The sequence below is a fragment of the Topomyia yanbarensis genome, chromosome 2 (genome assembly GCF_030247195.1).
Source record: "Topomyia yanbarensis strain Yona2022 chromosome 2, ASM3024719v1, whole genome shotgun sequence".
Taxonomy (NCBI): Eukaryota; Metazoa; Arthropoda; class Insecta; order Diptera; family Culicidae; genus Topomyia; species Topomyia yanbarensis.
In genome coordinates this window covers 325003921-325027824 of record NC_080671.1, presented here as the reverse complement: position 1 = coordinate 325027824, position 23904 = coordinate 325003921, and the positions used below count along the sequence as shown (strand labels likewise).

General features: G+C 41.3%; 2 protein-coding genes across 3 annotated transcripts; one reads left to right on the top strand and one right to left on the bottom strand.

Moving 5' to 3' along the window:
- The first annotated feature begins 101 nt into the window (after positions 1-101).
- Positions 102-22814, top strand: LOC131683798 (pyruvate dehydrogenase phosphatase regulatory subunit, mitochondrial-like). Of its 2 annotated transcripts, none has more exons than XM_058966118.1 (6): positions 102-863; positions 931-1771; positions 21332-21471; positions 21534-22169; positions 22235-22410; positions 22471-22814. In XM_058966118.1, exons 1-6 carry the CDS (start codon positions 270-272, stop codon positions 22724-22726), a joined length of 2643 nt encoding a protein of 880 aa, XP_058822101.1. In that variant the 5' UTR covers positions 102-269; the 3' UTR covers positions 22727-22814. The 2 variants fall into 2 exon arrangements, with proteins under 2 accessions (XP_058822101.1, XP_058822100.1); XM_058966117.1 differs by having other exon boundaries at positions 104-863; positions 21534-22157; positions 22220-22410.
- On the bottom strand, positions 22780-23847 carry LOC131683800 (large ribosomal subunit protein uL29m). The gene is made up of 3 exons (XM_058966119.1): positions 23663-23847; positions 23327-23603; positions 22780-23273 (listed from the first exon to the last, which is right to left on the bottom strand). Exons 1-3 carry the CDS (start codon positions 23755-23757, stop codon positions 22848-22850), a joined length of 798 nt encoding a protein of 265 aa, XP_058822102.1. The 5' UTR covers positions 23758-23847; the 3' UTR covers positions 22780-22847.
- Between the last annotated feature and the right edge of the window lie 57 nt (positions 23848-23904).

Genomic DNA, 23904 nt, shown 5'->3' with positions numbered 1-23904 from the left:
AGACAACGCGCTGCATGTTCTATTCTGGTACGCCTGGCGCAGCCTCGCTTGCACCGCAGCAGACCAACTTTTAAAATAAAAAAATGAATGAATGTGGAAACGGAACTGTAATGACAAGTGCAAAACACTTGAGACGATCAATAAACCATTCGGTTTTCGTTGTATGTGTAGATTGACTGCAGTTGCAATGGAAATGCAATGTTATATAAGTATTTTAATTAGAAAGTAAAGTGCTGGTGCTGTTGCATAGTATAATCTAAGGTTGTAAAATGAATTACTTGACGAAATTTGCCTATCAAAAAGCAATTCGCTGGAAGCCATACAGCACCGGAAGTGAACATATAACCCATCATGCTCGCGTTGTTATTGCCGGAGCTGGATTGCTTGGTAATTCTGTGGCCTATCATCTCACTGAAAACGGATGGAGCAACGTTGTAGTACTAGATCAGCACACAATTGGAAGCGGAACGTCAGACTTTGGTTCCGGCACAATCGGGCTGTTCAAACCTACCCCTGAGCGAAACATTATCATGGAAAGTTTGAAACTTTACGAGCGGTTGCAACGTGCTGGTCACAATGTGGGGTTGCAAAAGTGCGGTAGCCTTAATTTAGCACAAACGCACGATAGGGTCATAGCAATAAAACGAAGGATAGCATACAATGTACCTACCGGTCTGTTTTGTGAGTTTATAGATGCTGAAACGGCGAAGCAGCTGCATCCGCTATTGAATGTGGATGATATCCAAGGAGCAGTACATGTTCCTGATGATTGCATTGCAGACCCTGCACTGGTTCTGCAAGTGTTAGCAAAGTTGGCGAAACAAAAAGGAGTGAAATATTTCGAGGGATGTGCGGTCAAATGTGTAAGTTGAAATATAACGTTCATAACAAATATTACGCTTTACTGGGGATGGTTTCTATTTTGTGCAGGTCAATACTAAAGCTGGACACGTTGAGAGTGTGGAAACGGATATCGGAACAATAAAATGTGAATACTTTATCAACTGTAGTGGTATGTGGGCAAGAGAACTTGGGTTAAAGAGTAAAATACCAGTTTGTATACCTGCATATCCAGCACAGCACTTCTACGCTCTATCGACCAAGCTGAACTTGCCAAATAATACTTTGCTTCCGTGCATTAGGGACTATGATTCAAACCTGTATGCCAGACAATTTGGCGGAGAAATGTTAGTTGGCTGGTTTGAAAAGAATGCGATACCTGCCTTCGAGAATACGAAGGATATTCCCAAGGATTGGAAATCCAATCTACAACAAACTACGACCGAGCATTGCACTCCATTATGGGAGAAGGCGGTAGACCGAATGCCTTCGCTTAGAGATACACCTCAACCAATAATTACCAACAGTCCAGATAATTTCACTCCTGATGGTCGTTGGATTTTCGGGGAAACAGCCGAAGTGAAAAATTACTATGTAGCTTGTGGTATGAATGGTAACCCATTACAAGGATCTGGTGGTGTCGGTAAGGCACTGGCCGAATGGGTAGTCGCTGGAACACCAACGATGGACATGTTACCTTTCAATGTGCAGCGTTTTCTAGATCTACACAACAATCGACAGTATTTGCAAAACCGCATAAGAGAGGTCGTTGGTCGTCAGTATGCTATTCTGTACCCGAATCAGAGCGAGTACAATTTTTCCCGAAAACTGCGGTGTTCTCCGCTGTACAGTGTGCTAGAAAACCGAGGTGCCGTGTTTGGGACTAAGATGGCCTACGAAAGGGCGTTATACTTTGATACTGACTATGAACGTGAGTATGGAACGAGGGTTTACGTTATCATGCAGTGTCAATAAGCCGAGTTTATGATATAGCTTTCATTTTTTCTTTTTGATTGTCTTCGGTTGTGTCATTATAGAGAATAAAAAGAAGTAGGTGATTGGTGAACTTCATGAATTGACCGCTTTCTAACACACTTAACCTTCTTTAGGTGTTGGGGTCAAAATGACTCGAAGAGAACATTCAAAACATTTCAAGTTTTCTATTGAAAGCTTGGGAGTTTTCTGGTTTTTCCTCTTTCATGTGGAACAACGAATCCAATAATTTCGGATATTCCGGAAGGGCAGTATTATACCACAATAGATCTAAATACTGGTCGCAGTGGTTCGTCTCATACAAAAAAGGGCAGTATTAAAAAATGATTGATATTTTGACTCAAATATTGACCCTGGAGTATACATATCAATCTTTCGGGACGTTCGTACAACTGGTCAATTCATGAACCTAGTCCAAGAACTCTGCCTTTCTTTTTGCCTTTCTCATATAAAGAAAGGCTATGCAATCACTGTAAAAATCGACTTTTTAACGGAGGCCCGGAGGGCCGAGTGTCATACACCATTCGATTCAGTTCGTCGAGATTGGCAAATGTCTGTGTGTGTATGTATGTGTGTGTGTATGTGTGTGTGTCATTTAAACTCACACAATTTTCTCAGAGATGGCTGAACCGATTTTTGCAAACTTAGTTTCATATGAAAGGTATAACGCTCCCATAACCTGCTATTCAATTTTTAGTTGATCGGACTTCCGGTTCCGGAGTTACGGGTTGAAGAGTGCGGTCACACAGCAAATTCCCATATAAACTGGTACCACCATGATGTTCAAATGACGTAAAACATATTAAAATGGGTTCAACATTACTCTAGTTTGCGGGTCCAGATCACTAATGATCAATCAAAGCAGCTTTGACCACATTGGCCACCTATGACAGTTCTTGACGCTCCCGGGGAACCCGCCAAGTTCCTAAGCTAATATCACACCCATTCCCAAACGAATTCTCTACCGCTTTTACAAACTTGATTTCAAATGAAAGATACAGTAATACATTGACTGCTGCTGAATTTTATTCTGTTCTGACTCTTGCTTCCGGAGTTACAGGGGTGTTAGTAAGGATACACTGGAATTTCCCATATACATCGGTACAATCGTAATACCTCAGAGGCTGCAAACTATTGAAATGGTCACCAAATTACTTCTAATCGCAGATCTAGATCACTGATTGCCAATCAAACATTCTTTGAATATATTGTCCACTATCGACGATTCCGGAAGTCCGGAATTCCGGGCATATTCCACAAATAAAGTCACATCGGTTCTTCGGTGATGACTGAACCGATTTTCTCAAACCAAGTCTCAAATGGAAGGCAAAATATGCAGCTGAGTATTGCATCAGAGCCCCTCCGCCCCCCCCCCCCCCCCCGCCTTGCCCTTACATCTCCTTCCTTCATCACTACCGTCCCCTTGGACCACCCTCACACCCGCATTTCCTTCATCCACCCCGTATACCAAAATAAGGTGAAGGATTTCTGACGCATCCTCCACTCCCACTCTACTAACCCCCCATTCCCTCCACTTTTAAACCCATTCCACCAACCAACCGTCCGGAAGTGCCCGGGAAAAGCGGCCATCTTTCAAAATTTACGAACTCACATCAGTTTCCCGGAAATGGTTGGGTCGATTTTCACAAACTTAGTCCCAAATGATAGCTATAATATCCCAACAGATGTTTATAAAATTTCGTACGGATCGCTTATATGGAGCCGGAAATATAGACTAAATCGTCCGGTCACATATGAAATTCCCATATAAGCCGGAACTCAAACTTTTTTCAAAGGGGGGACCCCATGAAATTTCAGAAATCGAATTCGTATTTTTGATGCCAAACATCTTTAAAACGCATGAAACGTCGAGATTTTATGTTATCTAGAAAAATTTTTTTTTTGTAAAAATCGACTTTTTGGGACTTTGCCGATTTCGCACCTTTTTGCCTTTCTCAATATTGCCTTTCTCAATAGAAAGGTATTGCAATTGCTCTGAAAACCGACTTTTTAACGGAGGCCCGGAGGGCCGAGTGACATATACCATTCGATTCAGTTCGTCGAGTTCGGCAAATGTCTGTGTGTGTGTATGTATGTGTGTGTGTATGTATGTGTGTGTATGTGCGTCTGTGTGTGTGTACGCGAACACAATCTCACTCGCTTTTCTCAGAGATGGATGAACCGATTTTTACAAACTTAGTCCCAAATGAAAGGTGCAACGTTCCCATAGGCTGCTATTGAATTTCTAATGGATCCGACTTCCGGTTCCGGAATTACAGGGTGATGAGTACGATCACGCAGAAAACGTCGATTTTAAGAAATTCTGCAATGAATGTATAATGGTGAAAATTTTTCCAAAATGTGACCACAACTGCTTCGATTTGTAGTACTAGGTCATTAACAGCCATTCAAAGTCTCTTTGGTCACATTGGCCACCATCATCGGTTCCGGAAGCCCCGGCGGAAGTATCCAAATTCAGAGTAACAGTCACATCGGTTTCTCGGAGATGGCTAGACCGATTCGACTAAACTTGACCTCAAATGAAAGGTATTGCGTCCCCGTAAGTGGCTATTAAATTTTATCTCCAACCGACTTCCGGTTCCGGAGTTACGGGTTGTGGCGTGCGATCACATAGCAAATTGTGATTCAAACCGATACCCAGATGGAAGCAAAAAAGGTAAAAATTTCGCTAAAATGTCTCTCAAATAACTTAACTTTGCAGTTCTAGGTCACCGACGGCCAAACAAACTTTCGTTGACTACATTGACCACCATAGACGGTTCCAGAAGTGCCCGGGAAAAGCGGCCATCTTTCATAACTAGCAAACTCATATCAGTTTCTCGAAAATGGTTGGGCCGATTTTCACAAACTTAGTCCCAAATGATAGCTATATTATCCCCACAGATGTCTGTAAAATTTCGCACGGATCGCTTGTATGGTTCCGGAAATATAGACTGAACGGTCCGGTCACACATGAAATTCCCATATAAGCCGGAACTCAAAATTTTTTTTCAAAGGGGGGACCCCATGAAATTTCAGAAATCGAATTCGTATTTTTGATGCCAAACATCTTTAAAATGCATGAAACGTCGAGATTTAATGTTATCTCGAAAAAAATTTTTTTATAAGAATCGACTTTTTGGGACTTTGCCGATTTCGCACCTTTTTGCCTTTCTCAATAGAAAGGTATTGCAATTGCTCTGAAAACCGACTTTTTAACGGAGGCCCGGAGGGCCGTGTGACATATACCATTCGATTCAGTTCGTCGAGTTCGGCAAATGTCTGTGTGTGTATGTATGTGTGTGTGTATGTATGTGTGTGTGTATGTGCGTCTGTGTGTGTGTACGCGAACACAATCTCACTCACTTTTCTCAGAGATGGATGAACCTATTTTTACAAACTTAGTCCCAAATGAAAGGTGCAACGTTCCCATAGGCTGCTATTGAATTTCTAATGGATCCGACTTCCGGTTCCGGAATTACAGGGTGATGAGTACGATCACGCAGAAAACGTCGATTTTAAGAAATTCTGCAATGAATGTATAATGGTGAAAATTTTTCCAAAATGTGACCACACCTGATTCGATTTGTAGTACTAGGTCATTAACAGCCATTCAAAGTCTCTTTGGTCACATTGGCCACCATCATCGGTTCCGGAAGCCCCGGCGGAAGTATCCAAATTCAGAGTAACAGTCACATCGGTTTCTCGGAGATGGCTAGACCGATTCGACTAAACTTGACCTCAAATGAAAGGTATTGCGTCCCCGTAAATGGCTATTAAATTTTATCCCCAACCGACTTCCGGTTCCGGAGTTACGGGTTGTGGCGTGCGATCACATAGCAAATTGTGATTCAAATCGATACCCCGATGGAAGCAAAAAAGGTAAAAATTTCGCTAAAATGTCTCTCAAATAACTTAACTTTGCAGTTCTAGGTCACCGACGGCCAAACAAACTTTCGTTGACTACATTGACCACCATAGACGGTTCCAGAAGTTCCCGGGAAAAGCGGCCATCTTTCATAACTAGCAACCTCATATCAGTTTCTCGAAAATGGTTGGGCCGATTTTCACAAACTTAGTCCCAAATGATAGCTATATTATCCCCACAGATGTCTGTAAAATTTCGCACGGATCGCTTGTATGGTTCCGGAAATATAGACTGAACGGTCCGGTCACACATGAAATTCCCATATAAGCCGGAACTCAAAATTTTTTTTCATGAAATTTCAGAAATCGAATTCGTATTTTTGATGCCAAACATCTTTAAAATGCATGAAACGTCGAGATTTAATGTTATCTCGAAAAATTTTTTTTTATAAAAATCGACTTTTTGGGACTTTGCCGATTTCGCACCTTTTTGCCTTTCTCAATAGAAAGGTATTGCAATTGCTCTGAAAACCGACTTTTTAACGGAGGCCCGGAGGGCCGAGTGACATATACCATTCGATTCAGTTCGTCGAGTTCGGCAAATGTCTGTGTGTGTATGTATGTGTGTGTGTGTGTATGTGTGTGTGTATGTGCGTCTGTGTGTGTGTACGCGAACACAATCTCACTCACTTTTCTCAGAGATGGATGAACCGATTTTTACAAACTTAGTCCCAAATGAAAGGTGCAACGTTCCCATAGGCTGCTATTGAATTTCTAATGGACCGACTTCCGGTTCCGGAATTACAGGGTGATGAGTACGATCACGCAGAAAACGTCAATTTTAAGAAATTCTGCAATGAATGTATAATGGTGAAAATTTTTCCAAAATGTGACCATAACTGCTTCGATTTGTAGTACTAGGTCATTAACAGCCATTCAAAGTCTCTTTGGTCACATTGGCCACCATCATCGGTTCCGGAAGCCCCGGCGGAAGTATCCAAATTCAGAGTAACAGTCACATCGGTTTCTCGGAGATGGCTAGACCGATTCGACTAAACTTGACCTCAAATGAAAGGTATTGCGTCCCCGTAAATGGCTATTAAATTTTATCCCCAACCGACTTCCGGTTCCGGAGTTACGGGTTGTGGCGTGCGATCACATAGCAAATTGTGATTCAAATCGATACCCCGATGGAAGCAAAAAAGGTAAAAATTTCGCTAAAATGTCTCTCAAATAACTTAACTTTGCAGTTCTAGGTCACCGACAGCCAAACAAACTTTCGTTGAATACATTGACCACCATAGACGGTTCCGGAAGTGCCCGGGAAAAGCGGCCATTTTTCAAAATTTACGAACTCACATCAGTTTCTCTGAAATGATTGGGTCGATTTTCACAAACTTAGTCCCAAATGATAGCTATAATATCCCCATAGATGTCTATAAAATTTCGTACGGATCGCTTATATGGTTCCGGAAATATAGACTAAATCGTCCGGTCACATATGAAATTCCCATATAAGCTAGAACTCAAAAAAATTTTCAAAGGGGGGACCCCATGAAATTTCAGAAATCGAATTCGTATTTTAGATGCAAAACATCTTTAAAATACATGAAACGTCGAGATTTTATGTTATCTCGAAAAAAATTTTTTTTATAAAAATCGACTTTTTGGGACTTTGCTGATTTCGCACCTTTTTGCCTTTCTCAATAGAAAGGTATTGCAATTGCTCTGAAAACCGACTTTTTAACGGAGGCCCGGAGGGCCGAGTGACATATACCATTCGATTCAGTTCGTCGAGTTCGGCAAATGTCTGTGTGTGTGTATGTATGTGTGTGTATGTATGTGTGTGTATGTGCGTCTGTGTGTGTGTACGCGAACACAATCTCACTCACTTTTCTCAGAGATGGATGAACCGATTTTTACAAACTTAGTCCCAAATGAAAGGTGCAACGTTCCCATAGGCTGCTATTGAATTTCTAATGGATCCGACTTCCGGTTCCGGAATTACAGGGTGATGAGTACGATCACGCAGAAAACGTCGATTTTAAGAAATTCTGCAATGAATGTATAATGGTGAAAATTTTTCCAAAATGTGACCACAACTGCTTCGATTTGTAGTACTAGGTCATTAACAGCCATTCAAAGTCTCTTTGGTCACATTGGCCACCATCATCGGTTCCGGAAGCCCCGGCGGAAGTATCCAAATTCAGAGTAACAGTCACATCGGTTTCTCGGAGATGGCTAGACCGATTCGACTAAACTTGACCTCAAATGAAAGGTATTGCGTCCCCGTAAATGGCTATTAAATTTTATCCCCAACCGACTTCCGGTTCCGGAGTTACGGGTTGTGGCGTGCGATCACATAGCAAATTGTGATTCAAACCGATACCCCGATGGAAGCAAAAAAGGTAAAAATTTCGCTAAAATGTCTCTCAAATAACTTAACTTTGCAGTTCTAGGTCACCGACGGCCAAACAAACTTTCGTTGACTACATTGACCACCATAGACGGTTCCGGAAGTGCCCGGGAAAAGCGGCCATCTTTCATAACTAGCAAACTCATATCAGTTTCTCGGAAATGGTTGGGCCGATTTTCACAAACTTAGTCCCAAATGATAGCTCTATTATCCCCAACGATGTCTGTAAAATTTCGCACGGATCGCTTGTATGGTTCCGGAAATATAGACTGAACGGTCCGGTCACACATGAAATTCCCATATAAGCCGGAACTCTAATTTTTTTTTTCAAAGGGGGGACCCCATGAAATTTCAAAAATCGAATTCGTATTTTTGATGCCAAACATCTTTAAAATGCATGAAACGTCGAGATTTTATGTTATCTCGAAAAAAATTTATTTTATAAAAATCGACTTTTTGGGACTTTGCCGATTTCGCACCTTTTTGCCTTTCTCAATAGAAAGGTATTGCAATTGCTCTGAAAACCGACTTTTTAACGGAGGCCCGGAGGGCCGAGTGACATATACCATTCGATTCAGTTCGTCGAGTTCGGCAAATGTCTGTGTGTGTGTGTATATATGTGTGTATGTGTGTATGTATGTGTGTGTATGTGCGTCTGTGTGTGTGTGTACGCGAACACAATCTCACTTTTCTCAGAGATGGATGAACCGATTTTTACAAACTTAGTCCCAAATGAAAGGTGCAACGTTCCCATAGGATCCGACTTCCGGTTCCGGAATTACAGTGTGATGAGTACGATCACGCACAAAACGTCGATTTTAAGAAATTCTGCAATGAATGTATAATGGTGAAAATTTTTCCAAAATGTGACCACAACTGCTTCGATTTGTAGTACTAGGTCATTAACAGCCATTCAAAGTCTCTTTGGTCACATTGGCCACCATCATCGGTTCCGGAAGCCCCGGCGGAAGTATCCAAATTCAGAGTAACAGCCACATCGGTTTCTCGGAGATGGCTAGACCGATTCGACTAAACTTGACCTCAAATGAAAGGTATTGCGTCCCCGTAAATGGCTATTAAATTTTATCCCCAACCGACTTCCGGTTCCGGAGTTACGGGTTGTGGCGTGCGATCACATAGCAAATTGTGATTCAAACCGATACCCCGATGGAAGCAAAAAAGGTAAAAATTTCGCTAAAATGTCTCTCAAATAACTTAACTTTGCAGTTCTAGGTCACCGACGGCCAAACAAACTTTCGTTGACTACATTGACCACCATAGACGGTTCCGGAAGTGCCCGGGAAAAGCGGCCATCTTTCATAACTAGCAAACTCATATCAGTTTCTCGGAAATGGTTGGGCCGATTTTCACAAACTTAGTCCCAAATGATAGCTATATTATCTCCACAGATGTCTGTAAAATTTTGCACGGATCGCTTGTATGGTTCCGGAAATATAGACTGAACGGTCCGGTCACACATGAAATTCCCATATAAGCCGGAACTCAAAATTTTTTTTCAAAGGGGGGACCCCATGAAATTTCAGAAATCGAATTCGTATTTTTGATGCCAAACATCTTTAAAATGCATGAAACGTCGAGATTTAATGTTATCTCGAAAAAATTTTTTTTATAAAAATCGACTTTTTGGGACTTTGCCGATTTCGCACCTTTTTGCCTTTCTCAATAGAAAGGTATTGCAATTGCTCTGAAAACCGACTTTTTAACGGAGGCCCGGAGGGCCGTGTGACATATACCATTCGATTCAGTTCGTCGAGTTCGGCAAATGTCTGTGTGTGTGTATGTATGTGTGTGTGTATGTATGTGTGTGTGTATGTATGTGTGTGTGTATGTGCGTCTGTGTGTGTGTACGCGAACACAATCTCACTCACTTTTCTCAGAGATGGATGAACCGATTTTTACAAACTTAGTCCCAAATGAAAGGTGCAACGTTCCCATAGGCTGCTATTGAATTTCTAATGGATCCGACTTCCGGTTCCGGAATTACAGGGTGATGAGTACGATCACGCAGAAAACGTCGATTTTAAGAAATTCTGCAATGAATGTATAATGGTGAAAATTTTTCCAAAATGTGACCACAACTGCTTCGATTTGTAGTACTAGGTCATTAACAGCCATTCAAAGTCTCTTTGGTCACATTGGCCACCATCATCGGTTCCGGAAGCCCCGGCGGAAGTATCCAAATTCAGAGTAACAGTCACATCGGTTTCTCGGAGATGGCTAGACCGATTCGACTAAACTTGACCTCAAATGAAAGGTATTGCGTCCCCGTAAATGGCTATTAAATTTTATCTCCAACCGACTTCCGGTTCCGGAGTTACGGGTTGTGGCGTGCGATCACATAGCAAATTGTGATTCAAACCGATACCCCGATGGAAGCAAAAAAGGTAAAAATTTCGCTAAAATGTCTCTCAAATAACTTAACTTTGCAGTTCTAGGTCACCGACGGCCAAACAAACTTTCGTTGACTACATTGACCACCATAGACGGTTCCGGAAGTGCCCGGGAAAAGCGGCCATCTTTCATAACTAGCAAACTCATATCAGTTTCTCGGAAATGGTTGGGCCGATTTTCACAAACTTAGTCCCAAATGATAGCTATATTATCCCCACAGATGTCTGTAACATTTCGCACGGACCGCTTGTATGGTTCCGGAAATATAGACTGAACGGTCCGGTCACACATGAAATTCCCATATAAGCCGGAACTCAAAATTTTTTTCAAAGGGGGGACCCCATGAAATTTCAGAAATCGAATTCGTATTTTTGATGCCAAACATCTTTAAAATGTTTAAAATGCATGAAACGTCGAGATTTTATGTTATCACGAAATTTTTTTTTTTTTTGGAAATCGACTTTTTGGGACTTTGCCGATTTTGCACCTTTTTGCCTTTCTCAATAGAAAGGTATTGCAATTGCTCTGAAAACCGACTTTTTAACGGAGGCCCGGAGGGCCGAGTGACATATACCATTCGATTCAGTTCGTCGAGTTCGGCAAATGTCTGTGTGTGTGTGTGTATGTATGTGTGTGTATGTGCGTCTGTGTGTGTGTACGCGAACACAATCTCACTCACTTTTCTCAGAGATGGATGAACCGATTTTTACAAACTTAGTCCCAAATGAAAGGTGCAACGTTCCCATAGGCTGCTATTGAATTTCTAATGGATCCGACTTCCGGTTCCGGAATTACAGGGTGATGAGTACGATCACGCAGAAAATGTCGATTTTAAGAAATTCTGCAATGAATGTATAATGGTGAAAATTTTTCAAAAATGTGACCACAACTGATTCGATTTGTAGTACTAGGTCATTAACAGCCATTCAAAGTCTCTTTGGTCACATTGGCCACCATCATCGGTTCCGGAAGCCCCGGCGGAAGTATCCAAATTCAGAGTAACAGTCACATCGGTTTCTCGGAGGAGGCTAGACCGAATCAACCAAACTTAGTCTCAAATGAAAGATGTTGCGTCCCCGAAAATGGCTATTAAATTTTATCTCCAACCGACTTCCGGTTCCGGAGTTACGGGTTGTGGCGTGCGATCACATAGCAAATTGTGATTCAAACCGATACCCCGATGGAAGCAAAAAAGGTAAAAATTTCGCTAAAATGTCTCTCAAATAACTTAACTTTGCAGTTCTAGGTCACCGACGGCCAAACAAACTTTCGTTGACTACATTGACCACCATAGACGGTTCCGGAAGTGCCCGGGAAAAGCGGCCATCTTTCATAACTAGCAAACTCATATCAGTTTCTCGGAAATGGTTGGGCCGATTTTCACAAACTTAGTCCCAAATGATAGCTATATTATCTCCACAGATGTCTGTAAAATTTTGCACGGATCGCTTGTATGGTTCCGGAAATATAGACTGAACGGTCCGGTCACACATGAAATTCCCATATAAGCCGGAACTCAAAATTTTTTTTCAAAGGGGGGACCCCATGAAATTTCAGAAATCGAATTCGTATTTTTGATGCCAAACATCTTTAAAATGCATGAAACGTCGAGATTTAATGTTATCTCGAAAATTTTTTTTTTATAAAAATCGACTTTTTGGGACTTTGCCGATTTCGCACCTTTTTGCCTTTCTCAATAGAAAGGTATTGCAATTGCTCTGAAAACCGACTTTTTAACGGAGGCCCGGAGGGCCGTGTGACATATACCATTCGATTCAGTTCGTCGAGTTCGGCAAATGTCTGTGTGTGTATGTATGTGTGTGTATGTATGTGTGTGTGTATGTGCGTCTGTGTGTGTGTACGCGAACACAATCTCACTCACTTTTCTCAGAGATGGATGAACCGATTTTTACAAACTTAGTCCCAAATGAAAGGTGCAACGTTCCCATAGGCTGCTATTGAATTTCTAATGGATCCGACTTCCGGTTCCGGAATTACAGGGTGATGAGTACGATCACGCAGAAAACGTCGATTTTAAGAAATTCTGCAATGAATGTATAATGGTGAAAATTTTTCCAAAATGTGACCACAACTGATTCGATTTGTAGTACTAGGTCATTAACAGCCATTCAAAGTCTCTTTGGTCACATTGGCCACCATCATCGGTTCCGGAAGCCCCGGCGGAAGTATCCAAATTCAGAGTAACAGTCACATCGGTTTCTCGGAGGAGGCTAGACCGAATCAACCAAACTTAGTCTCAAATGAAAGATGTTGCGTCCCCGAAAATGGCTATTAAATTTTATCTCCAACCGACTTCCGGTTCCGGAGTTACGGGTTGTGGCGTGCGATCACATAGCAAATTGTGATTCAAACCGATACCCCGATGGAAGCAAAAAAGGTAAAAATTTCGCTAAAATGTCTCTCAAATAACTTAACTTTGCAGTTCTAGGTCACCGACGGCCAAACAAACTTTCGTTGACTACATTGACCACCATAGACGGTTCCGGAAGTGCCCGGGAAAAGCGGCCATCTTTCATAACTAGCAAACTCATATCAGTTTCTCGGAAATGGTTGGGCCGATTTTCACAAACTTAGTCCCAAATGATAGCTATATTATCCCCACAGATGTCTGTAACATTTCGCACGGACCGCTTGTATGGTTCCGGAAATATAGACTGAACGGTCCGGTCACACATGAAATTCCCATATAAGCCGGAACTCAAAATTTTTTTCAAAGGGGGGACCCCATGAAATTTCAGAAATCGAATTCGTATTTTTGATGCCAAACATCTTTAAAATGCATGAAACGTCGAGATTTTATGTTATCACGAATTTTTTTTTGCCTTTCTCAATAGAAAGGTATTGCAATTGCTCTGAAAACCGACTTTTTAATGGAGGCCCGGAGGGCCGAGTGGCATATACCATTCGATTCAGTTCGTCGAGTTCGGCAAATGTCTGTGTGTGTGTATGTATGTGTGTATGTATGTATGTGTGTGTGTATGTGTGTGTGTATGTGTGTGTGTATGTGACCAAAAATGTCACTCATTTTTCTCAGAGATGGCTGAACCGATTTTAACAAACTTAGTCCCAAATGAAAGGTGTAACGTTCCCATAGGCTGCTATTGAATTTCTAATGGATCCGATTTCCGGTTCCGGAATTACAGGGTGATGAGTACGATCACGCAGAAAACGTCGATTTTAAGAAATTCTGCAATGAATGTATAATGGTGAAAATTTTTCCAAAATGTGACCACAACTGCTTCGATTTGTAGTACTAGGTCATTAACAGCCGTTCAAAGTCTCTTTGGTCACATTGGCCACCATCATCGGTTCCGGAAGCCCCGGCGGAAGTATCCAAATTCAGAGTAACAGTCACATCGGTTTCTCGGAGATGGCTAGACCGATTCGACTAAACTTGACCTCAAATGAAAGGTATTGCGTCCCCGTAAATGGCTATTAAATTTTATCCCCAACCGACTTCCGGTTCCGGAGTTACGGGTTGTGGCGTGCGATCACATAGCAAATTGTGATTCAAACCGATACCCCGATGGAAGCAAAAAAGGTAAAAATTTCGCTAAAATGTCTCTCAAATAACTTAACTTTGCAGTTCTAGGTCACCGACGGCCAAACAAACTTTCGTTGACTACATTGACCACCATAGACGGTTCCGGAAGTGCCCGGAAAAAGCGGCCATCTTTCATAACTAGCAAACTCATATCAGTTTCTCGGAAATGGTTGGGCCGATTTTCACAAACTTAGTCCCAAATGATAGCTATATTATCCCCACAGATGTCTGTAACATTTCGCACGGACCGCTTGTATGGTTCCGGAAATATAGACTGAACGGTCCGGTCACACATGAAATTCCCATATAAGCCGGAACTCAAAATTTTTTTCAAAGGGGGGACCCCATGAAATTTCAGAAATCGAATTCGTATTTTTGATGCCAAACATCTTTAAAATGCATGAAACGTCGAGATTTAATGTTATCTCGAAAAAAATTTTTTTATAAAAATCGACTTTTTGGGACTTTGCCGATTTCGCACCTTTTTGCCTTTCTCAATAGAAAGGTATTGCAATTGCTCTGAAAACCGACTTTTTAACGGAGGCCCGGAGGGCCGAGTGACATATACCATTCGATTCAGTTAGTCGAGTTCGGCAAATGTCTGTGTGTGTGTGTATGTATGCGTGTATGTATGTATGTGTGTGTGTGTATGTGTGTGTGTATGTGACCAAAAATGTCACTCATTTTTCTCAGAGATGGCTGAACCGATTTTGACAAACTTAGTCTCAAATGAAAGGTGCAACGTTCCCATAGGCTGCTATTGCATTTCTAATGGATCCGACTTCCGGTTCCGGAATTACAGGGTGATAAGTACGAACACGCAGAAAATGTCGATTTTAATAAATTCTGCAATGAATGTATAATGGTGAAAAATTTTCCAAAATATGACCACAACTGCTTCGATTTGTAGTATTAGGTCACTAACATCCATTCAAAGTCTATTTGGCCACATTGGCCACCATCCTCGGTTCCGGAAGCCCCGGCGGAAGTATCTAAATTCAGAATAACAGTCACATCGGTTTGTCGGAGATGGCTAGACCGATTCGACTAAACTTGGCCTCAAATGAAAGGTATTGCGTCCCCGTAAATGGCTATTTAATTTCATCCCGATCCGACTTCCGGTTCCGGAGTTACAGGTTGTGGCGTGCGATCACATAGCAAATTGTGATTCAAACCGATACTCCGATGAAAGCAAAAAAGGTAAAAATTTCGCTAAAATGTCTCTCAAACAACTTAAATTTGCTGTTCTAGGTCACCGACGGCCAACCAAACTTTCGTTGACTACATTGACCACCATAGACGGTTCCGGAAGTGCCCGGGAAAAGCGGCCATCTTTCAAAATTTACGAACTCACATCAGTTTCCCTGAAATGGTTGGGCCGATTTTCACAAACTTAGTTCCAAATGATAGCTCTATTATCCCCACAGATATCTATAAAATTTCGTACGGATCGCTTATATGGGTCCGGAAATATAGACTAAATCGTCCGGTCACATATGAAATTCCCATATAAGCCAGAACTCAATTTTTTTTTTCAAAGGGGGGACCCCATGAAATTTCAGAAATCGAATTCGTATTTTTCATGCCAAACATCGTTAAAATGCATGAAACGTCGAGATTTTATGTTATCTCGAAATTTTTTTTTTTTTGTATAAATCGACTTTTTGGGACTTTGCCGATTTCGCACCTTTTTGCCTTTCTCAATAGAAAGGTATTGCAATTGCTCTGAAAACCGACTTTTTAACGGAGGCCCGGAGGGCCGAGTGACATATACCATTCGATTCAGTTCGTCGAGTTCGGCAAATGTCTGTGTGTGTGTATGTATGTGTGTGTGTATGTGCGTCTGTGTGTGTGTACGCGAACACAATCTCACTCACTTTTCTCAGAGATGGATGAACCGATTTTTACAAACTTAGTCCCAAATGAAAGGTGCAACGTTCCCATAGGCTGCTATTGAATTTCTAATGGATCCGACTTCCGGTTCCGGAATTACAGGGTGATGAGTACGATCACGCAGAAAACGTCGATTTTAAGAAATTCTGCAATGAATGTATAATGGTGAAAATTTTTCCAAAATGTGACCACAACTGCTTCGATTTGTAGTACTAGGTCATTAACAGCCATTCAAAGTCTCTTTGGTCACATTGGCCACCATCATCGGTTCCGGAAGCCCCGGCGGAAGTATCCAAATTCAGAGTAACAGTCACATCGGTTTCTCGGAGATGGCTAGACCGATTCGACTAAACTTGACCTCAAATGAAAGGTATTGCGTCCCCGTAAATGGCTATTAAATTTTATCCCCAACCGACTTCCGGTTCCGGAGTTACGGGTTGTGGCGTGCGATCACATAGCAAATTGTGATTCAAACCGATACCCCGATGGAAGCAAAAAAGGTAAAAATTTCGCTAAAATGTCTCTCAAATAACTTAACTTTGCAGTTCTAGGTCACCGACGGCCAAACAAACTTTCGTTGACTACATTGACCACCATAGACGGTTCCGGAAGTGCCCGGGAAAAGCGGCCATCTTTCATAACTAGCAAACTCATATCAGTTTCTCGGAAATGGTTGGGCCGATTTTCACAAACTTAGTCCCAAATGATAGCTATATTATCCCCACAGATGTCTGTAACATTTCGCACGGACCGCTTGTATGGTTCCGGAAATATAGACTGAACGGTCCGGTCACACATGAAATTCCCATATAAGCCGGAACTCAAAATTTTTTTCAAAGGGGGGACCCCATGAAATTTCAGAAATCGAATTCGTATTTTTGATGCCAAACATCTTTAAAATGCATGAAACGTCGAGATTTTATGTTATCACGAATTTTTTTTTTTTTGGAAATCGACTTTTTGGGACTTTGCCGATTTTGCACCTTTTTGCCTTTCTCAATAGAAAGGTATTGCAATTGCTCTGAAAACCGACTTTCTAACGGAGGCCCGGAGGGCCGAGTGACATATACCATTCGATTCAGTTCGTCGAGTTCGGCAAATGTCTGTGTGTGTGTGTATGTATGTGTGTGTATGTGTGTGTGTATGTGCGTCTGTGTGTGTGTACGCGAACACAATCTCACTCACTTTTCTCAGAGATGGATGAACCGATTTTTACAAACTTAGTCCCAAATGAAAGGTGCAACGTTCCCATAGGCTGCTATTGAATTTCTAATGAATCCGACTTCCGGTTCCGGAATTACAGGGTGATGAGTACGATTACGCAGAAAACGTCGATTTTAAGAAATTCTGCAATGAATGTATAATGGTGAAAATTTTTCCAAAATGTGACCACAACTGCTTCGATTTGTAGTACTAGGTCATTAACAGCCATTCAAAGTCTCTTTGGTCACATTGGCCACCATCATCGGTTCCGGAAGCCCCGGCGGAAGTATCCAAATTCAGAGTAACAGTCACATCGGTTTCTCGGAGATGGCTAGACCGATTCGACTAAACTTGACCTCAAATGAAAGGTATTGCGTCCCCGTAAATGGCTATTAAATTTTATCCCCAACCGACTTCCGGTTCCGGAGTTACGGGTTGTGGCGTGCGATCACATAGCAAATTGTGATTCAAACCGATACCCCGATGGAAGCAAAAAAGGTAAAAATTTCGCTAAAATGTCTCTCAAATAACTTAACTTTGCAGTTCTAGGTCACCGACGGCCAAACAAACTTTCGTTGACTACATTGACCACCATAGACGGTTCCAGAAGTGCCCGGGAAAAGCGGCCATCTTTCATAACTAGCAAACTCATATCAGTTTCTCGAAAATGGTTGGGCCGATTTTCACAAACTTAGTCCCAAATGATAGCTATATTATCCCCACAGATGTCTGTAAAATTTCGCACGGATCGCTTGTATGGTTCCGGAAATATAGACTGAACGGTCCGGTCACACATGAAATTCCCATATAAGCCGGAACTCAAAATTTTTTTTCAAAGGGGGGTCCCCATGAAATTTCAGAAATCGAATTCGTATTTTTGATGCCAAACATCTTTAAAATGCATGAAACGTCGAGATTTAATGTTATCTCGAAAAATTTTTTTTTATAAAAATCGACTTTTTGGGACTGCCGATTTCGCACCTTTTTTTCAGTTCAATATTACCGTGGCTGTTTTTTCTTTTTCAAAATTTTAGAACTCGAATAATGATTTATTTTCCTGTATATAGTTGTCATGTGATGTATGATAATAAAATGTAATATATGCATTTAAAAGTTTTTAATGAGTGTAAACAACGCACACATTCTCGTGATTCATGATTGAGAAAGGCACAATTGCACCGCTAGGTGGATTAAAATAGGTTTTTCAGTTCAATATTACCGTGGCTGTTTTTTTCAAAATTTTAGAACTCGAACTCTTTTAATGAATATAAACAACGCACACATTCTCGTGATTCATGATTGAGAAAGGCACAATTGCACCGCTAGGTGGATTAAAATAGGTTTTTCAGTTCAATATTACCGTGGCTGTTTTTTCTTCTTCAAAATTTTAGAACTCGAATAATGATTTATTTTCCTGTATATAGTTGTCATGTGATGTACAATAATAAAATGTAATATATGCATTTAAAAGCTTTTAATGAATATAAACAACGCACACATTCTCATGATTCATGATTGAGAAAGGCACAATTGCACCGCTAGGTGGATTAAAATAGGTTTTTGAATGGATTACAGAAGAATACTTGGCAGAAATTTGCACTTTTGATTGAGGTATGCACTTTATTTGGCAACTTAAGGACCTTCTGGAGTGATCCGGTGGCGAATTCAAAAACTTGATAATCAAACGTTTTCTTGTTCTATGCTAAGTTTTGGCTTCACTGTCGGCCCTATTCTGCGCCGCGTGTGACGTGAGACGACTAATTTCACCTCACTCTAAGTGACTTTTCTCATCAAATTCTGAAGAGTCACCTCGGGTGACGTGAGACACACATTTAACCGCAATGGGGAATCTCACCTCACCCGAGTCGACTCCCAGAATCGGGTGAGAAAAGTCACGTAGACTGAGGTGAGATTAGTCGTCACACGCCGCGCAGGATATGGCCGTGTGTATTATCGGCATAAACAGAACTTCTGCTCGGACGGGACATCACGTTTGACCAGTCGTTCGATTGCGTTGCGTTGCGTTGTGACGATGATTTTGGCGGATTGCACACTGTCTTCAGCATGTTTGATTATCTTGATTTGCTGATTATCTAATAAGAGTTGTTTAGGAAGTGGTAAATAGGAATTCATACCAATCTGACCCCTATTGAAAACTCAACAGCATGTTAGCCATCATTGCCGGCCGCCCCCATCTCCATCCTTCACGGGGAAGGATAAAGTATACGGTAGACGGGAAGTGTTGATGCTCCACCTACTTAACGGAAAATAGACTACTCATCAGACTCTCCCATAAGTGTCGCGGAGTTGGTGGTTTGGAACGGTATAAGGTCTAGGATTCGCTTCAAGCAAGCGATGCGACCTATAAAGCATGGTTTATTAGGTAGTAGTTTTGTTGGTTTTCGAGTACACGATCACTCGAAAAAGAAAACATCTTATTTAGTTTTTGGTTCTTTTTAAACTCTGGGTAGCCGGCTACCGAGAGCATCGTATGTTTTCTAAACAAAAGCAATTTGAACTCCACACAGCCAACCGTGGGAGTATTGCCTAGAAAAGCTAATCTTATCTACGTAATGGGCCGGATCACTATTTATTGCGACAGTATTCAGAAAAATTTCGCTATTCCTTATCTACGATATATTTATTGGGTTGAAAACTACCGAGTGACACGTTGTACAGACAAAGAGTTATGATAGCTCGAGATGTTATAAATCAACGAAAGTATTTCATATTTTCCAAATCAGATTGTTTGTGAAATACTCTTATACGAACGATAATATCGAACGTTGAAGGGAAATACAAAGGATCGTTAACCTGATGCACGGGCTTGTAAGCGATAACGGAACTTGAAATTAGATTCGTAAAAACAGACGCGGCGAATTTTCAGTACATATTGACCCGTGATCATCGATACTAGTCAGATTGAAGTCTTATTGGGGTTGATTTCCGAACTATTTATTGAGAAAAAATATTATACAAACCGAACCTACAGAAGAAAACCAAGAAATAGTTTTTAGCTGCCCAAAATAACCATTAACTATACCAAAAGATTCACTCTGCAAGACGGATGAACTACCAGTTTCACGCGCGCGTCGTTTGTCCCCCTTCCCTGTCAGCATACGACCACAGATCCTAGCCGATCTTCACTAATGCCACTCCCGCTCGAAACGTAACCTAGACATGCTTCAATCCGTCAACCTGTCGAAGTGAACGAATTGACAGCGGTTGGGGAAAGAATATGACCCAGTCCCGAGTCCAAGCAAAAACGGCAAAAGGTGGCCTGTACCACGTTTGGCACCGCGGGTAGGTAAGCGATGGGAGTTTTGTATCAGAGGTGAATGGCGAAATAGATTGGCCTCATGTTGCACGATAATACAGCTTTGCCAACCATCACGTTTGACCAGTAGTTCGATTGAAACACAAAATGTGTTTTAGTTTCAGGGATTTAGCGTCAAGCCGGCGCTAAGCTATTCCGACAAAAAGTTGGTGTCGTTTTCTGATGAGACGAAGTCGAAACGCACCCATGACTAATAAAATGTTTTCTTGTTATTGTTGGCACGACGTAGACTGTCCCTAAGACGATTCCGCAAGAATTTCAGAACGGTGTGCACTGAGAGAACTTGCGCGAGTAACGGAACGTTAAACATAGTATACTGTAATGAATCATGTGATGCTTTACCGCTTTCATCGGATATAGCTAAATCTTTGCACAATTATACTGCCTATAATCGCAAGTTAGTCCCATGTTCTATGGGATTTCCTATCTACATGGGACTGACTTGCGATTATAGGTAGTATAGGTGCCCTCAGTTTAATGGTGCCCTGGGGTCCCGAGTGGTCTCAATTATAGGGGCCCGCTCAATTTAATGGTTCTCAGGCGTCCCGAGTGGTCTCAAAGACGGTTCTTATCAAGAGACTCTGGAAGTGTGGAAGTACTTCGGAGCACACAAGGAGAAAATCTTTATTCGTATTCATATTACATGTCATAGCACATCGCGTGATTTGTGTATGATTTCTGCGAGCAGAGTAAACAAATCCTATCTAATGTCTATAAAGCCTGACGAAAGCAAAGGTTATAACACCATTTATCCTAAAGATCCTCTGAGTTCATGAACAATGTTTAATATTTTCCGTTTTTTCAGGAGGAAAGCCACTTCCTACATTGCCACCCGGAAGTTTCTACAAGCCAAAGTTTTTCAAGTTCATGCAAAAGGAATACTTTGCTTGTGCACAACATGTCGGTATTATTGATATATCTTCATTCTCTAAAATTGAGATCGAGGTAACACCGAAAACATAGTAGTGAAATGCAAAAGGATTGACGATATATTCATATTTTGTCAGCCCGGCGTACTGAGTAGTTCACAGAAGAACAGCGTGCTAGACTACCTTCAAACCATGTGTGCCAACGACGTCAACATCGAAATCGGTCATATCTTACACACTGGAATGCTTAACGAACGTGGTGGGTATGAAAACGATTGTATGCTCATACGACAAACAGATGATCGATTCTTCATGATATCGCCGTCATCACAACAAACACGAATTTATGAATGGATGTCTCGGAATCTGCCCCAGGATGCCAGCGTTAAGCTGAACGATGTCACATCAATGTACACAGTGCTCAATGTGGTGGGGCCGAAATCAACCCAACTGATGAGTGAACTATCCAATTCGAACGTAAAGTTGCAACCATTCACCTATAGAAAATTGAATATTGGCTACGCAAGCGATGTGATGATTATGACTTTTACACATACAGGGATGCCCGGTTACTGTTTATATGTTCCTTCCGAGTATGCGTTACATGTTTACGATCGACTGATGACCGTCGGGCGTGACTATGGAGCACGTGATGTAGGTACACTAACGCAACGGTTTCTGAGAATCGATAAATTTATTCCTTTCTGGGGGGATGAGCTAACCAGCATGACGACCCCTTTCGAAGCAGGTGTGTTTTACTCGGTACGACTTGAAGTAAGTAGAAAGCGTGACATTTGTTTCTCTGAGCGCTAAGTCATTTACAGATTTCACAATTGAAGAAAAAAGAGAACTTCATAGGACGTGTGGCACTCGAGAAACAAAAACAAGAAGGACTCACAAAACGATTAGTTCTGTTTCATCTGGAGGATATTGATATCGACAAAGATGTGTGGCCATGGGGAGGCGAGCCTATTTATCGTAATGGCGAGTTTTGTGGCACAGTGACCTCAGCCGGGTAATGCATTTTTTTAAATATCACATCGAATGCATGTAATGTGGTTCGAATTGTTTCCAGGTACGGGTTTGCTTCGGAAAAACTAGTATGTCTTGGCTACATTAGCCGTACACAACGAGATATGTCCAAAGTGATAACTACAGAATTTGTAATGGATAAAAATGCAGTCTATCACATTGATATTGCTGGACGCTTATTTCGTTTAACGCAACACATCCATCCGAAAGCGGCCTTGGCCAAAGCAATAGCGGAACGTGAGCAACGCAAAACTTATCGACCCACTGTTCTGAAATTTAAGAAGCAATTTCAAGCTTAAAGAGAGGAGTATTTAACGGGTTTGTGATATTTAGAATATAGATACCTAATAAATATGGACAGTCATTAGCAATAAGGCTCATGATTAACTACATTGTTTTATTTATAATGTTATCTACGTTTCACGCCTTAATTGACTCGTGATTTCCCCGAATCCGGTCATATTTCAACAATTTTTCAATATTCACGGATGGATACTTTTCAGCAATCATCGTACGATCCATATTCGGGAACCGTTTAAGCAAATGTATAACTTCATTCCGATCACGATTTCTATGTTTTCTTTTAACATTATATAGTTTTTCACGGTAAAGTCGCAGAAATTTCGTCACCGCTGCACCGCGATAACTAAATTTATGAGTTTCATTCCACTTTTTATTTGCATACTTGGGAATGACGTGCTCAAACATGCGATAATAAAATTTAAGACCCAATTGGTTGTGCTCCAGTTTTCCTGGGCGTTCTCCGGTTTCACCTGTCTCCAGTTCATAGTAAGCGCGATTCCTTTCTCGCACAACATCCTCGAGATTTTTCATCGATATATTAACCTAAACAACCAAATTACATAAAATAATTTCAAAGTTTGAATCGTTTTTCCTACCTTATCCAATCTCTCAGGACTTGGGAAAAGTTCCATCTTTTCATTACATTCATGCTCCATAGTGAGTAGCATATTTCGCTCCTTTAACAATACGAACCACAGCTTATGCAAGTCGGAATTGGATTTAATTCGTAGCTCGTCCTTGTTCCAAGCACGCCCATGCTTTACCTCATTTTCGCCCAGGTTTTTCTTGTCGTCAAAAAATTCCGCCAAATCAAATCGCTGAACAGTAAGCGAGAAGTGCCTTGCCGGGATCGGTATTAAATTTGATGGCCCTCTATCAAAAAGATAGTCTCAGTGATGTAATCAAACTAACATTGCAAAGAAATAACTCACTTGAATCTTGCGGGGATCTGTACACTGGCCAACGTTACATTTCTTACATTGCAGAAACTTTTAGACGATTGAAGAAACCTTTTGAAAACATTCATTTTCTGTACAATTTTGTGAACTTTCAACAAACTGATCACGCTTATTGAACAATCGCATCGGTATAACTATTTAAAACAAAACAAAAATATGTCAAATCGATCAAGGAATTTAATACACGCTCAACAAATTCTACTCAATGTTGAATG

What these genes read in the sequence shown, in the direction of transcription:
- LOC131683800 (XM_058966119.1), bottom strand. Translation starts at nt 23,757, where the DNA reads ATGAATGTTTTCAAAAGGTTTCTTCAATCGTCTAAAAGTTTCTGCAAT. An exon ending in CAGATCCCCGCAAGATTCAA is followed by an intron (nt 23,604 to 23,662) that starts GTGAGTTATTTC and finishes TCTTTTTGATAG; the next exon opens with AGGGCCATCAAATTTAATAC. An exon ending in GTCCTGAGAGATTGGATAAG is followed by an intron (nt 23,274 to 23,326) that starts GTAGGAAAAACG and finishes TTGGTTGTTTAG; the next exon opens with GTTAATATATCGATGAAAAA.
- LOC131683798 (XM_058966117.1), top strand. Translation starts at nt 270, where the DNA reads ATGAATTACTTGACGAAATTTGCCTATCAAAAAGCAATTCGCTGGAAG. An exon ending in TCTCTAAAATTGAGATCGAG is followed by an intron (nt 21,472 to 21,533) that starts GTAACACCGAAA and finishes ATATTTTGTCAG; the next exon opens with CCCGGCGTACTGAGTAGTTC. An exon ending in AAGCAGGTGTGTTTTACTCG is followed by an intron (nt 22,158 to 22,219) that starts GTACGACTTGAA and finishes AGTCATTTACAG; the next exon opens with ATTTCACAATTGAAGAAAAA.